Genomic DNA, 19318 nt, shown 5'->3' with positions numbered 1-19318 from the left:
GTACACATGTTAGAGGCACCGTCCATATATTCGTCTTGTTGCTCTCGCGAATTCCGACGAGACATACAGGGCGCGAACAGGGAGAAAACTTTCGGTGTACAATACGTGGATTTGTGTTATTTCTTACATGGCGATAAAACCGCACTCTCGTCAAACTGTTCCGATTATCAATGAACTCTGTTAATTCTGAAAACCGCGATAGCGGATGTTTTACGCAGTTTCACTATTCCGTATAAATTTCCTCTTCTGTTTCCGTATTTTATAAATGTACGTGGTAAAGATTAGATGTAAAATTAATGAAATATGAGAGAAGGAAAGAGAGAGAGAGAGAGAGAGAAAATTTAGTGCACCTTTCGACCACATTTTAGGATATTAAAATTTTACATGAAGGACAGCAAGAGTATTATTCTTCCTACGAAATGTATTGAATAACGCAGTTGCCTATATAAAATTCGTCATTTTTCAACTAAAATATAAGAAAGAAATCGTACAATTTTTTCGTACGAAAAATGCGATTTTTAAAAGTAACTTTCGGAGGGATTTTTAGAATTCATAGAAATGAAAGACAATAAAAAACGTATTGAGAAACACAGTCATCTGCGTGACATTTTTTTCAACTAAAATATATTTAAAAAATTATTGATAACAAATAAAATTTATTCATATGAAGAAAATTTGAATATAATTATTGAAAGTAATTTTTTAAAGCATTTTTAGAATTCACACGAACAAAAGACAACAAGATCGAGTATCAAAACTCTTTCTACAAAACATGTTGAGAAACATAGTCACCTGCGTGAAATTCGTTATTTTTCAACTGAAATATGTTAAAGAAATTGTTGATAATAAATTAAATTTCTTCGCATAGAAAAAAAAATTGGATGTGGTTTTAAAAGCAACTTTCAAAGATATTTTTAGAATGCACACACAATAGATAACAAGAATATCACGCTTCCTACAAAACGTATTGAATAACGTAGACGTCTGCACGAAGTTCGTTACTTTTTCACGTCGTGTAAAAAACGCGCCAAAGAAAACAGTTACGTGACCGATATTTTATATTAATAGTTGCTTCCCATTTACACCGATCCTCAGATAATTCTCACTTGTGACATCATAACTCAGTTGAATGCGCGTTCCTTTTACATTCCGACGAGTGAGATTTAATTGAGTTTTTGCCTACATCTGCATCGAGACTGTGTGCTTTATTGAGTCTCGTAAACTCACTTTTAAAGTCAGTTTCGAGCCTGTGTTGTCTGTGATAACTTCCCAGATAAACAGATGTACATCAATTTTACTGCAACTTTACGTTGTATTCGATCATCAAATGCTTCATAGGTGAGCCGATTGTGATTCCAAATATTGTCGTATTTAGTAAATTAGAAAACGAAATACCACATGATGCAAATATGATGTAAATATGAGAAACAAAAATCTGATTCTTAGTGTCTCATATTTACATCATATTTGCATCATGATATTTCGTTTACTAAATGTTGCTGCAATATTTCAAATCACAATCGGCACATCTATGAAGCATTGGATGATTCTAAGATAAACGTGAAGTTGCTGTAAAGTATATGTACATTTGTCTACTGGAAATATTTTAATGAAAAAAAAATTTAACTATAATTTAATTTGTTTTTTTATTTTCAGAATATATATTTATTAATTAAATTAATTAGTTATTTTTATGTATGCACAAATTCTTATAATTAAATAGTATAGTTTAACAACTGTCAAAAGATTAACATGATCCTAATAATTTATAATAGAATATTTATTTATAGAATACCTGTGTCGAAGATGAGATAAACTGCAATCAAGAACGTGAAAAAACCATGTGATAACGATCAATGCTAAAAACGTTATATTAATTTCTGTACAAGTTTGACAGTTTATATACATTTACTGAGTCAACGATAGAAAGTTCTGGAATCATGTAGAGAGGACGATATGTTTAATAACGGTAAATATAATTCGGATAACTCAGTGTCGTTTTGTTTATTAATTCCTTTTATTTGTTTTTTAATATATATCATTTCTTATAATTATATAACGCAATTATAAATATTCTTGAAACGCATGGAGTTATCGACGGAATTTGGAACCTAAGATCTTTGGAGGGTGGTAGCTTACCTACGCTAACGTTGAGCTAATCGCATGCTTGTCTGAACACTTTTAAATTTGGCATATATTGAATTTTATTTTGTTATTCGTACTGGTCATATATGTACGTATGTAATATGCATGTATGTATATATAGGATGTTTGATAACTCCTGAAAACGCGTGTAAGCAGGTAGAGCGGACTAAACTGATTATGAGACGAAAAGTCCTCTACTATTTTAAAATTTTCGCAATAGTTAACAAGATAAAAATTATTAAAAATCGCCGAATATTGGTTTTCAATAATTTTTTACTCAAGTACTATTAACTCTACAAAAAAATAGCAAGAGACAAAAATTGTTTATTTTCTTCTTATAGAATTGTGAGAATTTTTTTAGACTTCTTTCAGAATTTTTTAGTACCGCATTTTCTCATGTTGGTAAAAATTATAGTGTCTTACTTCATGTGGCGTAAAATAAGGAAAAATTTACAAATCATTTATGCTTACTATAACATCACATCAGGATTACGAATCCTTTCAACAAAATTCGGTAATCGACATTTGTTTATCCAAATTTTACAGTATATTTATCTTACTTTATGCGGCATGAAATAAATAAAAGTTTACAAATCATTTATGCTTTCTATGACATCACATCAGGATTACAAATTCTTTTAACAAGATTCAGTACATCAAGATCAACATCTGTTTACCCAAATTTCACAGTATATTTATCTTACTTTATGCGGCATGAAGTAAATAAAAGTTTACAAATCATTTATGCTTTCTGTGACATCACATGAGGATTAAATTCTTTTAACAAGATTCAATGCATCAAGATCAACATCTGTTTACCCAAATTTTACAGTATATTTATCTTACTTTATGCGGCATAAAATAAAGAAAAATTTAAAAATTATTTAAGCTTTCTCTCTGTAGCATCACATGATAATTATAAATGTGCGTCATTATATGATGTATTTCATTTAATTATGTATGATGTAAATATTTCATATAGTGATATTGAAAAAAGAATATTATAAATCTGAAGATATATTTTCATACACATGTTTTTGTAATTCTATAACAAAAAATTTAATCATTTAAATAACCTAAATTTTATATTTACTTTAAATATAAACGTTTTTGCTTTTATAATGTCATAAAATTGTTCTGAATTTTCAGTAAATTAATTTGTGCATATCGTGATCATCATACAAGTCTATCTGGGTTTTTACCAAACTAAGCAAATAATGACGATTAATATAAGTATAAAATACTCAGCTCACTTCAGACTCAGTTTCGCTTGTGTGCAAATGGAAAGCAACTATTATTTCGACGTATTTTATTTAAGGACATCCAAACTCAGTGGTTTGATCCTTTATTATAATCTAATCGTTTCGACGTTACCAACATAATCTTTTAACATTCCAGAGACAAACCATCGCGCTTTCCATTTTCCCGCGCACTGTATATGACGCGCGAGTTGAAACGACGATCGTCATTGGTCAAGTTTGAACTGTTTGAAGTTCGGCAGATCAGTTTACGTAACGCCGGCGAGTGGACGAGTCGCGGTCGCGGTCGATATACATTTCTGCGTCTTTTTCGCTGGAAAACTAAACTAATTTCGCGTGCGGACGAGTGTTGTAAACGTCAAATCTGTTATTCTGTTCGTCGATAATCGTTTGATCCATCCATTGGACCATTGGAGTGCGATCGCGATCAAATGTGTCTCTCAACGTCGTTTTCCTTACGGAAAAATACTGGAAGGTAGCGATTAATTTACTTATTTGGAGTATTAAAAGCACTTGTTCGGTACGAATTGTTTTCAGTGTTAAACTATCCAGTAATCTTTAGTACAAATGATGGGCCATTCGTGTCTCGCAAATTTTTTTTTTTTCGATACGCTAAGAACATCAAGTAATCAGTTATAACATTTATACATTTACAATTTTTAAAAATACACAATCTTTTATAATATACTCCAAAAATTCTTTATTTAATATTTTCTAAAAATATTAAAGTATCTGATTGTTAAGAATCACTTAATAATTCTTATATATTTGTTGAAGAGATGAAAATTACTCCGGGACACGAATGACCCATCGTGTGTAGTAAAAGACCGAAAAATCATTGTGTGTATTATAGATTAAATTTTTGTAAGACAGGTGGACCAATGTACGCCGTTCGAGACAAATTCAAGTTTTTAACACGAATATTTCGCCATATTTCACCGGCATACACTCGTCCAAACATTGCGAAGGCATCTCTATTCAACGGTACGCGTCGAGAAGAATCTAATTGTAAGCATTACCCATCGAGGAATTAATCAAGACAGTGAGATCTCGTTTGCCTGCAAGGGGTTGCAGGCGTTATTATTACGTCGCGTCATTCCGCCACGTTTACTTACGGCGCGTCATTTCTCGGAACTTTCGCTGCCTCCGCGACGCGCCGTTTCCCGGAATTTCATTGTTTCAACGACGCGTCATTTCTCGGAATTTTCATGGTCGAGCACGCGGTGAGTACGCAACAAACCGGGAGTATCGAATCTGTTCGTTTGCGACCATCGTAGTGTACGTATCAGGCATTACGGACGTGAGGCGTGATATTAACGTTTTTCGATATGAATTATTCTCGCCGAGTGTCCCGAATGCGTGTCTATCCGGTACCGGGATTCACAGAAGTCAAAACGAGCATCGAAAGATCATCCTGAGATTAATGGAGATACGGCAATGCGGCAATTTTTCCGTTTGATCTTTGGAAATTCTGGCGAAAATATAAATCGGAGCGTAAATCGAATGTAAGGGGAGAGTGACAAAAGCGTAAAGTCTCATCTACGATAATCGCACAAGCTGTGTCACATAATATTATGTATTCGTAGAAGTACTATTTCTAGTAATAGGATAATATTAGTTATTAGATTGATTCTTGCAGCTACAAAAAGTTGATGTTGGCTCAATTCCGTTTTATATACATATGGCTTTATTCCGTTGATAGGAGTTTTTGCACTGACAATGAGAGAAAAAAAACAAGTATTGCAAAGTAAATGTTACTTATTTGCTTTCTTCAAAAATTTAATTACGACGACGAAATATACATTTTTGTGAAATATTTCTTATTTATTGTAAAAAAGTCAATAAAATAGATGGCTCGCTTGCTAGAAATAAAATTTTATTTTGTCGTATAAAATAAAGAGATTTATCTTAGTAAAATAAATATATTTCTCACAAGTAAATTTTTTAATATCTTTTCCTCGGTATGCGACTGTAACAATCGTACGACTAGAAACAGTACTTCTGTAACATTTTTATACAACATGCGACACAGTTTGTGCGACTATTTTAAATGAGACTTAAAGTGGCGTCTGCAATGAGATTTTAAGGTGTAAAATTTAAACTTTTTAGCCTTAAAGGGATTCTAAAATCGTCTACGTTTCAGCGTTTATTTTTCAATATTCTTCTAACTGCCTTTATATACACATTAAAAAATTTTTTTCTACAATTAGAATATAAACGATAATGTATTCCAAACTGGTCGATTTTATATCAAATATGAAAATAGTTGGAAAATTAGTTTTTATTGGCTTCTGGCGTCGACTTTACACGGAGAAAATTTTATATTAAGTTTTCATATAATTTTAAATTACACTTTACTATGTCTTGAATTTTCGTATGGATCCTCACAACATAATTCCCACTTAACTTTTACTATGGTAATACTAATTTTTATCACATAAATAAAGTAATTATTTTGTTAAGCCATATTCTAACATGAAAACAGTTAATTTTTATTATGTTACGCAAATAAATTTGCTAGGTATATATTTTTTACTTATCTTTACAATACTAACTTTCATTCAACAAGATTTGATTTTGTAATAAAAAATTTTTTACTATAAAATTTACTATAAAAAAGTATAAAAATTACGTTGTATCATTGTTTTTAAAAAAATAATTATAGCATTTAAACTTATAATTTACATGAAGACCGCAGCTACTACCACATTATAGTAATTTTAAATATAAAATTTTCTCCGTGTATAACAATGCTTTATTAAAAGTTTTATACTTTGTACATAAAGTAATCTTGGTTCGGACTAAGGATTACATGAACAATCAATATTGAGTTGTTAGAATTAGGCTTAGATACTTAATATGAAAGATTAGTTAGTTAGAAAATTTGTACGTATGTATGCATGCGATATTGATGTAGTAGTGTGTATAGTGATGTGTCATTGGCGTAAATCGTAGATGTAGGTTCTATTAAATCAGGTAAAACAGGCTTTAGGATCCCCTTAATCCGTAAGAAATTAACCAATCACAGTTGATTATTCTCCTCACGTTCAACTGTAATCGATCAATTGTTTACGGCTTAAGATTTCAAGCTCGTTTTACGTCTTAGAATCTCATTGTAGACATCGCTTAAACGAAACAACCAGAAGGCAATTAAAACTGTAAAACGTAAAAATAAGGCATTTATTCTTGTTTTATATTTTGTTGTTTCAATTTTCGCCTTTTAGAAGTTTCGTTTACGCTTCTGTCACTTTCCTCTTACATTCAACTTCCGCTCCAATTTTTATTTTCACCAAGGAAAGAACTCAAGTAGAACATAAAAATCATAATATCATAAGGACATTATTGTGATCTTATTGTAACTTATATACCCAGCAAACACTAAGTTACATGTAATGTACCCGTTAGTTGTAATTTCCTACTCAAGAATATAATTATAATATAATACGCACGTATTATGTTATAATATGTGCGTATTATATTATAGTTATATTGTTGAGTAGGAAATTACAACTAACGGGTACGTTACATGTAACTTTGTGTTTGCGGGGTAAGTTCATTTTTAAGTTTATTAAATGACGTCATATATATGATGCCATTATGATTTTATTATTATTTTGTGTTCTACCTAGGTATTTACGTTTCAAGCAGAATACAGATCATCATAAAATCAAAATGACATCAAAATATCTCCAAAATGATTATTAAAATCACTTTTAAATCAGTCATGATTTATTTTAACCTTTAAGTAGGGTGCCCATGGCACACACATTTTAAATAAATTTTATTTTTATATCTTAACAGTATGCATAGAGTTAAATTTACATTATTTTTATTTTTATGAGATAGAGAAATGTAAAAATAATTAACTTTAAAACTTCTGGGCAATTCTTTTTATTTTCTTCTTCCAAAACAAGGTTTTTAAAATAACTATACGTAGAATATTGTAGTCATCTACCCACTTAAAGATTAACGTCATTTTGATATTAACGTGATTTTTCTGCTTGGGATTATTTCACAATACTTTACGAAAATTTCACATTGTTTCTGTATCTTGTCGAGGTTTAAAATTGTATGTAAATTACTGAACGGATCGCGAAGTGTTATTTTTTTGTATTCGTGATTGATTCTGTCGATTCTGTCCGTCGTCCGTTGGAAGACTTGATTTTGTGTGTGTGTGTGTGTACGTGTATCTCGTTCGTATCAATAAAGTGTGACGAAAAACATTGAGGAGCGTCGAGGATTAGTGAAGAACATCGAGGAACAGGGAATAGTACCAAGGAACATCGAGAAGCATCGAGGAGCCTTGAGGAACATCGAGAAGCATCGAGGAGCCTTGAGGAACATCAAGGAGCACCAAGAAACAGTTAGGATCTAGATATTGAGGTAAGGCAAAGAGTACAATTTGTTGTCGGATTACGTCTGCGCGAGTTCTTATACGTTTACTCCGTGACGTAAGAGAAATAAAATATTTCCTTGTGGATTTCGTATATCTCTCTCTCGCAGCTGATGTAAACGACAAAGAAAATGTTCTAAATCGCTGTGAGAAAACTCAAACACGACAGTGCAATTTCAGTGGTTATTTTTCAAACGCACGAATTTTCTTACGATTTTTTCGAATATCATAGTTCGAATACCGTAATCAACAATGTTCATTGATCTCGGCGTTGCACGCATGCACGCTCCTGCAGGTATTCCTGACTATTTCGGTAAATGCACTGATGACAAATGACATGTGCGCACGTGTAGCACATCTGTTTTTTTTTTCTGTCTATAAGAATCAGGATGAAAAAGAAACGATGCGTTTTCGAGTGATTCGAAAAGCTGCACCCTAAAGCTGTCGAAAGCGTCTATATCTAAGCATTGTAGCAATCTTAGTCTTATTCTCGATAATCGTATTTAAAACACATAATTAATTTCGTCTAAACGTACTTGATAAATCTGCGTGAATACCATCTGAACCTTTAACATTCATAAAGGTAGAAATCTGTTAATATACGGTAATATACGGCTTGTTCGAGCGAAGAATGCGTATGCCTGGCGGAAAGCGCTAATTTAGAGAATTCTCCATGTTGCGTATGTAATCGCATGTTATATTGAAATGTAGTGCTTTTGTTGGAAAATATCTTTAACCTAAATCATCATTTATCATTTATCTAATGTATTTCCAAAAGATTTATACACTGAGATTTATACACTGAGAAAAATGTCTGATTGAAAATGGACGAATCAGAAGATTTTGATTATATTAGCTAGAATTTCGGTTATCTTAACTAAAATTCTAATAGATTTAGGTCCGTTTCCACCAACGCAGGTCAACTTTAATCTCGGTTCAACTTACTCTTTGTCTTTTTCTAGTTCTAAAGATTAGAAAAAGACGAAGAGTAAGTTGAACCGAGATTAAAGTTAATCTATATTGGTGGAAATAGGCATTAAAGGGATACTAGAGTCGTCTGTAATATTGACATAACGCGCATTTCATACATTCTTTGTGTCTTTCCTTATAAAAGAATAAAATATATCCCTCTACAGAATAAAAGAAAAAACACAAATAACGCGCGCTTGTGGGAAAACACAAACGGTATGAGAAATAAAAAAATTCTAAATTATAGTTTCCTGTTACCACGTAGGTTATTTCTTTACAAATGTAAATAATTTTAAGTATGTATCTAAATAGAAAGTGGTTTTCCTACATTTGAATAATTTATAAAAATATAGTGGGATCTTCAAATTATGAATTTGAAGCTTATAAGAGAAGTGAATGGAAAAATACGATTTAAACGTACGTAGCATTCACGCGATATATAGAATTAGCAGAGCAAGAAATATACGTAATGTTTTATTTAATGTATGTAATGCTTTATTTGTACGTAATATTTTATTTGTAATTAAGTATGTTTTTTTCGACATCGATGAAATTCGTTGCTCCAGCATCCCCTTACCAAAAAATTTGGATTCGTCCATTTTCAACCAAAATTCCAATTAATTTAACTAGACATTTTTCAGTAGGGGCTCAAAGAGAGTGATTTTTTATAATACATATATTTTAAAAATATTCGATATACATAAAATTAAAAAAAAATAGAAACATAATTGGTGCGTGTGCGAGCATATATAAAGAGTGAATCCCAAATTTCCAGATTTTTTTTCATGATTTATTGCGTGAATCGAGCACTACGTGTTCATTAAACCAACACGGAGGATCATGGAAGTCAATTTGTCACGCTGTTAGAATTATAAATGACGTTTCGTGTCAGACATGCGCGAATTGCGCTTGAACAAGTTTTATATTCTATATAGACTTTTATTGGTCCAACTGCAAAAATCTCTCGCGAGAGATACAGTGGTCCATAACAAAGTTCTAGTCTGTAGATCAAGTATAATATTTACACGGCCGATCGAAGATGATTGGCTTGATGTGATATATCCAGGCGGATCCGTGGATCATTTATCTCAAGTGATGCAATGAAGTCGAAACCTGGGTAAGTTTGCAGAGCTAACATTTTCAACCTTTAACCGAGGCGTTTCCAAAACTCGTTTCAGGAAATTGGAAATAGCAATACTCTTAATAGTTGGGGTTTGCGCGAAAAATAAAGAATTGGAAATAATTGTGCGTACTCTATTAATTTTTAGCGAGAGAAATCCGTGAAATTATCCAAACCAAGTTTCGACTTAAGTTTCCACTCACGGATTTACGCCGATTGATAAAGAATTCTTAATTCGGTAAGTACTTTATCAAAACATCCAATATACCTAAAACTGCGCTAAAATGCTAGATTCATCCTGTGTTGATCCGCGCTTTACAATCGCTTCTACATCTCGAAGCTCGCGTTAATATCTAGGAGCCGTGCGAGTTCCGCTTCCGCCCGTTCGCTGTCTCGAGAAAAAAGAGGATGAATTCTGGAAACACGAGTGATCCTAAAGGCTTATAATATGTATGCAATGATTATAATAAAGAGAGATTTATCGGTCATTAATCTTACACTGGATCAATTGTTATTGGCTTTTGAGATGAGATTATATATCAGTACGATAGCACCAGTATAATATATCGTTAAAAATAGAGAACTATTGCTATATAAAATGTACTTATATCTACATAGAGAAATTTTAGAAAAATTAATACTGTTTTTTTTGCAAGAATCTGCGGGATTTATATTTTATTCATTGTATTTCTGATTGCTGCAACATTGGTTAATATCGTATATTTATTTTTAACATGCTTGTATAATTATGTGTCATTTTTATATCAAATATCTGTTGATTTATGTATAGCAATCCGTGCTATTGTTACAATAATTATTGTAGCTTCTATTATTAACAGTCTTGTTTATTAGAATTGTAATTCCAATTAGTAGAACTAATTCATATGCAAAAGATCCCGCATGTTTCCTGAATTACACATATTTTATCAACGCAATACATCTATTCAATTAAACGTACACATATTAACAACTTGTAGTGAACAATCTCGTGTATGCTATAAATATTTCCTAAAAATTAATTTTATTTATAAAATTCATCAATTGTGTCGTATTACAAATTTATTTTATTACGGATATATGTAGGATCTATCAAACCTTTGACGTGTTCTGTGGTATTAAAATGAGAATCTAACGACGAATCTTTTTTACACGTTAAAAATTTCAATCACTCGTGTTCCCAGATGCCTAATCTCGCGACCGATGCTGACTCTTCGCGAAAACGGATATGACTTTCGTAAAAATCCTCGGAGGCGATATGAGCATACGGGCTGCTCACACGGCGATTCTCTACGATTGATTGTACGAAAGCTTTTCTCTTCAGACAGAAATCGGTTGCGGTGTCGCGTTAGACATTTGCTTCTTTCCCCATTATGTGCGAAACCGACGGACGGAGGTGTTCGTAAGCTCGCGATTGATCGATGTAATTATACACCCGGCCGATTCGTCTGTCGTGTCCGGTTGCGATAATTAATTAGGAGGATCGATAGGATAGACCGATAACACGTCGCGCCGCGCCGTATCGGAATGAATCGGCGATACATCGGTAAACGATCGAATTAACGCTAAATGCGATGGCCGGGTGCTGGGGTTTTAGAGCTAACAGATTAAATTATTTTAACATGCGACAGGTCTCGGTAGCATTCGAAATTCTGCGTATTAATGACGCTCGGGGGGGAAAAAAAAATGAATAAATTGAAACTCGTAGCGTTGAATAATTTCGGGACGGCGAATTTGATCGCCAACGATACGTGAAACGTGGATTCTCTCAATTAGTTATAGCATTTTAACGAGAAATTTTAATTCCCTTTAACTTTACAACTATAAATATTATACGTTTCTCTAAATAATACTGTCGATCCTATCTATTAATATTTACAGTGACGTTAAAATCGTTAATAACGGCACGAATAATAAATGAATAACATCTCTTTTCGACAATGAAATTTGCAATTTTGTTACAATTTCTTTAATATCCGTTACATTTATCTCTGGAAATGTACAATTTTTTATTGAGTAACCAAATGAAAATTGTCTTTTCTTAATTTTCACGTTTTCGCAAGTGTTTTTTTTTGTGAAATTCTGGCGTACATGAAAGAACACCCCCGCGATTGCGTCGAAGAAAACGAAGTGGCGTACACCGTAACGCGCATTTCTGCTAGTGATTGTACGAGTGCTGCTGTATGGCCTAAAGGGATCATGTACAACGTGCTAATAAATTTAAGTTACTCTCAAGTCGCGTCGACAAGTCCTACGATCGATATCAGCCGATAGTAACCAGTGCCGTCAATGATATTCAGAGTTCTTATATACTTCAACGATTAAATATTACAAATTACAAATTACAACCTTACGGGCGAAAAATTATAAATAAACGAACATGCAAATGAACGTAAATCAGCATTGGCGCATGCCTTTTTCTTTTTTATATTTTTATACTTTTTTTATATATAAAAGATTTCGTTAATAATTACGTATATATCTGTATATCTGTTCAAGATTCGCGATCTTTATAAAAATGCGCTCTTTTAGATTTTGTACAAATGTCAGGCAATTACATAACGCGAACGTTTGCTTTCAGCGATACGTTCGTTAACTGTGGATCTATACAAACATCTCGCAAGTTACTATTCGAATATTGAGTAGCTTTAAACGCGGACCGCGCGATGCGTAATATTCAATGCACGAGTACGATTCAATGGAATAATTGCGACATTCGTGTAGCATATTTTTCGAGATTCTCTTCTGCCTGCTGTTCGAGTATTCAAACTAGTCATAGAACCGCCGACTATCGATTGGAAAACAGCATGCATACCAACAGCGTCATACGTATCATGGCATTGGAACGTACGAGCAGCGTTGTTATCGGATATTCACGGCACTGGTTGAACCTATAAATCGCGAGCGATTGCTTTTTTACAGCTACAACACAGTCTTGTCCTTAAACTTTAGATATCATTATACTTTAAATAATTCGAGGAAATTTTACAGCTGCTAGGAGAGCGATAGGAATTTCGTTCATCCTTGCTAAAACTCTCACGTCTGGTAAGATACCCATCGGAGCTCTAAATCACGTGATAATAACGAATAAAATCGATAAAAAGACAGAGAATGAAACAAAATTAGTATAATAAATTCTCCGTAACTGTTACGACGCCAATATATGATCATCGAATTCTCGTGAAACTATCCTTTCGTATAACTTTCGTAAAAAAGAAGAAAAGAGAACTTAAATCTCTTTCAAAATTGCGAAAATATGCGATCACAGAAATGGAATATCTTTCGGATGGTATGCTGCTCGCTACTATATAAAATATTCTGATATTATCTCGACAGTTTGCTGAGAAATAATTCCAAGTAGTCGAAATAGAATAACTATAAATATAACACAATAAATGTATATAAAATCGTAAAGAAAGGTTATATTATACATATTTTATGAATTACTAAATTTTTTGATAGTTCTTTAAAGACTCTGATAACTTTTTGGTTACCTCCGATTAATATCGTACAAGACGCGATTGATAAAATCTCATATCTTCGTTCCTTCTAAAGTTTAGAAAGCTACGATAACTTCTATTACACTCTTCTGCCTGAAGTTCTAAAATCACGCAAACTCGAAGTAAGTTTTTGCTACAGATCAAAAACTTTATCTTGCTACTATCTCGTTATATATTATGGATCAATCGAGTCGGATTTTTATCTCGCAGTTCTTTCTCCTGAAATTACCTAATTCTCCAAAAACACGTTCGAGAGTAAGTTTCCACACAATTCTCGACTATCTCTGTTCTATCAGACTTTTCTTTCGTCGATGCGATCTTCGTAACTGTACCTGAAGCGATCACGATAATGCGAAACGACATGCTTTTCAAGAAAAAAAGAAGACATCATTATAGTTCATTACATCGACGTACGTACAATATTTACATATAGCAGTCTTTGCGTACGATCAGTGAAAATGCGCAGTAGAATTGTGCCGCGTTGTGTTTTATCGGGATAAAATGGCTGAGCTGCGTGATGCAAGTGGTTTTACTTTCCGCGAATACTTAATGCTCGGTCTCGAGTACTCGACTTTTGTCAGCTTTTCTTAAGGACCGCCGACTAAGCGCGTTCGGATAAAAGATTGCTGGTCGTGAAACTCCTACTGAAAGATAAAATTTAGGAAGTAACTCAAGTATTATCGATAAAGACCAGAATAATCGAGGAATAAACGAAAGGTGGAACTTTACTGAACAAATAGAGTATTGTAATAGCTACCAAATGCTGCGTGAAATAATTTCAATCAAATATTCGGTTAATATAACCAAAAATAATTTAATTTTTCTTCATATTTAGTAAGTATTACCAAACATAATAATATAATCAACCGTTGATATAGTACTTACTAAATAGTTGAAAAAGTATTATTTTTGGTTATATTAACCGAATATTTGATTGGAATTATTTCATTCAATATTTGATAGTCGTTACTAAACTCTTTTTTTCAATGCAATAAAAATACGATTATATGAAATTTGTATAATACCACAAAAATTAAACGCAATCGTTCATATAAATAGAATTAAAACAGCTTTTCCTTGAGTAAGATTTGTTATAATTTATTATTTTTTTTATCGTATTCCTTGCCTCAGAATATGACGTTGTGTCAATTATAATAGCTTTCCCTTTTTGTAAAGGTTACGTTATGTTAACAGAGAAATGCGTGGACAATTAAAATCTTAATGTACGATTATAAATTAGCATAAATTTTAAGATCTTATAAAATAAATTCGTGAATATCAGAGACAGATAATTCTTACTTTGTATAAAATATCGAAAGAAAGGTGTTATACAAATTGAAATGCATGTAAATAAACGAACAAAAGATCGAAGACGTAAATCAGTCTTGTTGCAGAATGTCTTTTTGTCGTCAAAATTGATCTCTAGGCATTAAAATCGATTATAATTGCAGGATCTTTTCTATAAATCATTCGCCTACGATACATTTCAGCACATGACGTAGCTCACTCACTTTAACTGATTTGCACGTTAGTTGACGCTAAAAGCTGCGATTTCACGCACTCTTTCACACACGTCGCGCCTGTCTGTACACAGTTCTCGTTTATAAGTGTGCATAATCAGATCGTGTTCGTGTGAAGCTATTGAATTATACTTATATTATATAAGTAAAGCAAAGAGATTATGCAAGAGAACTTTTTTTTTTTGTTTAGCTGTTCCCCTGCGTTTTTCTCTTTCTTTTTTTTTTCTTACGCTCTTATTCTCGGCTTCTAAGCGTGCTTATCCCCGAGTCTGCGTATGCATCGTGTACATCGTGTAGGATAATAAGAGAAAGATAGAAAGAGAGAAACGGTCAATGTGTGTAGGTGTCAATTTATTAACTCGTTATACCGGCGTCTTTGGCAATTTCCTGCGCGTCGGCGACGATGGCGCTTTCTCCGTTTCGGTTTCTGCAAAAATATATTAAAATGCATCGTATCAATGGTCGCGTTCAGCAGATTCAACTCTTACGGAGCGGATCCGCGAGCGTTCGTTGCTATTGGTATATTCTTCTAGGTCATCCAATAGCTGTGAGCGCTCACAGATCCGCTCCACACAACAGTTGAATATGCTGAACGCAACCAATAACGCATGTTGCTTCCGTAACACTATTTTTCCGTAGCGATTATGATAACATCTCTGTAGCCGGCCTTTCTCGCCACACGAGAGTAAACAGGCTCGAAATTATTTAGTTATTCATGAGCTTTCGAATGTAAGTTAAAAGTTTTGAATTTGTCATTGCAGGCAAAAATTTAATTTTTTTTGTGGCAGCTGAGTGAGAATTGAATTCTTGTTCACGGTGTAATCAAAATTTTTCACTAACTAGCTTACAATTCTGATTCATACTTTTTATTCTCGTGTAGTAGAAGGGCCAATTGTACAGGGGTTATTAAACTACGATAATAATAGTTAAGAATTGTACTTTTGCTTCGCATAAATAAGACGCGCAATTTTTTTTTTATTAGCAGATTATTTCTAAAAAATCGTATACTATTTTGAATTTATACACAGTAATTTAACGTATATATATGTAGCAAATAAAGCAAATAGTATAGGTTTAGAAAATTTTTAAGAATATGAAAATATTTATTCGTCTTGCGGATATTTTCGAGGTCGAAACCATGTCAGCGGTCAGAGGTCATTCTTGTCCTAGAATATCATGGAATTTTTTCTTTGTTGTATAAAAAGATACTACTCATATTACTTTGGAATAGCTACTTATTTCTAGAACGATATATACAGGCAAACCTATACTGTTACCTTTTTAAGAATTTTCTTTTCTGTATGATGACCCGCTTTCGAAGTAACTAATCTGCACTACTGACCTTGGATTAGTTAAAAGCAGTCAGTGTTATATTTTATTACAACGACCATTATATCGTATTACAACAGAAGATATATGTAATACTTTGGTCAGTATTGATCTAAGATGTAAAATGCTTTTCATAGAATTCGTATTTGGGGCATGAAACTCGATAAGCGATAGTCGATTTTATGGAAACTATGTAATGAAATTTTATACGTGTTAACTTTTATATCGATCTTCGATAAAATGTGGTTTCTTGTATATTGAGGACACTTTGCGGACTTATATAAAATTTGGAATATATGTATATATGTGTATATTTAAACACAGTAATATTATTTGACTGTTCGCGTGTTGGTAAATTTTGCTGCTGGTACTCACCCATCAGCAGGCCCAAATTTGTAGGTGTTTTTCCGGATTGCGGATCGTCCAGCAAATCTCCGGTACTGTTTCGCGAGAGTGCCATAGAAATCGGTCGCCGGGAAATACGATGCAAGTACAGAGAATCGATTTACCGTTAAGGTCTATTCACGATTGTTTCACGATAATACAATATTACTCTATACATTGACTTACATTTCGGTCGCGTGCTCTACCACTAATTCTGCCATGTCGTCGGTCCTTTCGATTATTTGTTGTACCTCTTCGAAGCTCCGATCGATCAAAGACACGCCGGACCATTCTAATACCTACAAAATTTCGTACAATATACATACATTATTTGATGATATCAAATATCAATGCAAAAATATGAAGAAAATATTTCTTGCTTTTTAACATTGTTTGCTTTTAAAATTATTTAATGATACTTAAATCTAGATGATTGTTGTTATTTTATATAAATTAGTAAAGACGGTATGTTAGTACATCATTTTGAAAATATTTTTTGTAGTCTGAAAGGGAATATTCTTAATTGAGATATTTCTTTTATTATTCGAATAATTAAGAGGTTGAATTTTTAATTGTATTTGATAAATACTTATGGCTAATTTATTATAAATTTTATTATAAATTTTGGAAAATACAAATTAAAAACTCAAAAAATTATATATTTTTGATACAAAATATTTTCTATTTTTTTTTGCCAATTACCTACAGCTCGGGTAACAGAGTCATTTACCATCAAGTGAACTTCATAAATTAAGCATTTCGAGGAATTTTCATGGATATGGGTCTGGATTCGCAATCGTATTGAATAATTTAATTTAAAAAAATTTAATTTAATGTATTTGACAATGTACTCTTTCCATACTTGTACGTTGTACTTCTCGTTCCGCAATGTGCGCAAAGTGTAAGTATATTTCAATTTACTTCATAAATCCTATCTATAAAGTGTCACGTGCTAATTAACAAATTAATTAATAAAATTGAACATTTTACTAGGGTACTGTAATTATTTCAGTATAAAAACGGTGGAAAATAGCCGAAGAGAAGAATGAAATTTACATTCTTCCACAGATTTATATTTTTTCACGTTTTATGTTTCAGTGAGAGAGTATTAAAAGTTATTTATAACAAAATATCGAGTACAAATGCCGGTAGTTAATCAAATATCAAATCGCAAAACTTACGAATTTTTTGTCACACGTTAGAGGAAAGTGGGGAATTGCAAATATCTAAGATAAAAATTAAATAAAGATAATTATGTTTATCAATAAACGTCATTAATTAAAAGATATTCCAATTATTTGGCTTTACTATAATAATTAATTTATATATATTTTTACATATCAATATAAACATATATATTATATATCAATATAAACATATTTTAAACAAAAAATAAAACTGTTGCCGTTCGGAATTACTCATCGTAATGCGGGACAATATTGACAGTTTTGTTTTTTGTTTAAAATTATAATTTATATTAATAATATGTAAATGTTAATTATTGTAGTTTAAAATTAATACCCTTTGAATAAAGACTTCTGTGATTGATAAATAATCATCGGCTTTATTTAACTTTTTTCCTTATTTCGCAAATTCTGCGCTATATCAAAATCATTAAAAACATGTAATAGTCTTTACTTTAAAACGTGTAGGTACGTTCTATGGACTCGCGCGCGCGTGTGCGTTATTACATTACAGCACTAACAATAAGCGTATATTGGACTATTATTGAATGCGAGAAATGAAAGGTTATCACTTCTCTAATATATTTCAATAGTACCGTTCGCGTTTACCTCGTGCTCACAATTCCCCCAATCTCCTCTACGTGAAATTCGAAAATATATTCATCGCCACCTTCTACTGTATAATAATGCCTAGATCCGGTCCTTTGAGAAACGTTATACCACGCGCGTTAATTACAGCACCCGACGGCTTTCAATTAAACCGCGAGTGGAATCGAATGCAAATCGTTGTATGTCAGGGAAGAAGGAAACACGTGCGATCGATACACAGCGGCTATTTTTCTCTCGAATGGAAAAGCGTATAATAGTCCAAAATGGAATCGTAACTAACAGTCTTTAGGAATTTTTCGCATTAATATGCAGCGATCGATTAATCGACTAAATAAGGCAACATTATAACTTTGTACATCCACGGTTTTATAAATCAACGAATTGTAATGTCTCAGTTAATTATTTCATTGATACTTAAGATTCTGAAAGATATAAAACGTATCGAATATATATATATCAAACGACGAAATAATCGATTACTCACATTCTCTTTCCATAGTATAGGTACATAGAAATATGTATCTCGAATATGAGTTGGCCCATGTATGTACATACAATCCATGCATGCGCATGTCGCGAGACATCCCCCATGCATTTTCATGACAAGTTCGCCTCGGTACAACAAGCTGGCGCACAATTTTCCTTTACGGACGGAACATTTATCGTCGTTGCGATATAGACAGCACAACTCATATTCGAAAGCTCATAACTCGGAAATGAATTTTCCATCCACGATCATTTACTGGCAGATTCTTGCGAAAGATCTAGCAGTCCTAACGAAAAGAATTTACAAGAGAGGTTAGAATGCAAGAAATTTCGAGAAGAAATGCGTAATTTTGAATTCTACTAATATTTGATAAAATGCAAACGTAACAATAATATAATAATTATGCAATGCTCGGATCTGTA

The 19318-nt window shown here is 32.5% G+C and overlaps 1 protein-coding gene across 1 annotated transcript in view; it reads right to left on the bottom strand.

Moving 5' to 3' along the window:
• Nucleotides 1-19318, bottom strand: part of Fife (regulating synaptic membrane exocytosis protein fife) — a 182279-nt gene that overhangs the window by 21428 nt on the left and 141533 nt on the right. Inside the window, exons 13-15 of the mRNA XM_018507283.1 lie at nt 16803-16915; nt 16608-16672; nt 15272-15330 (exon numbers count right to left, since the gene is read on the bottom strand). Of these exons, the coding sequence (XP_018362785.1) occupies nt 15272-15330; nt 16608-16672; nt 16803-16915 (237 nt within the window). The remainder of the gene's footprint in view (nt 1-15271; nt 15331-16607; nt 16673-16802; nt 16916-19318) is intronic.

This window comes from Trachymyrmex cornetzi, unplaced genomic scaffold (assembly GCF_001594075.2).
Source record: "Trachymyrmex cornetzi isolate Tcor2-1 unplaced genomic scaffold, Tcor1.1 scaffold230, whole genome shotgun sequence".
NCBI lineage: Eukaryota > Metazoa > Arthropoda > Insecta > Hymenoptera > Formicidae > Trachymyrmex > Trachymyrmex cornetzi.
Note: the sequence above shows the minus strand (reverse complement) of the source record. Positions and strands in the feature narration are given on the sequence as shown.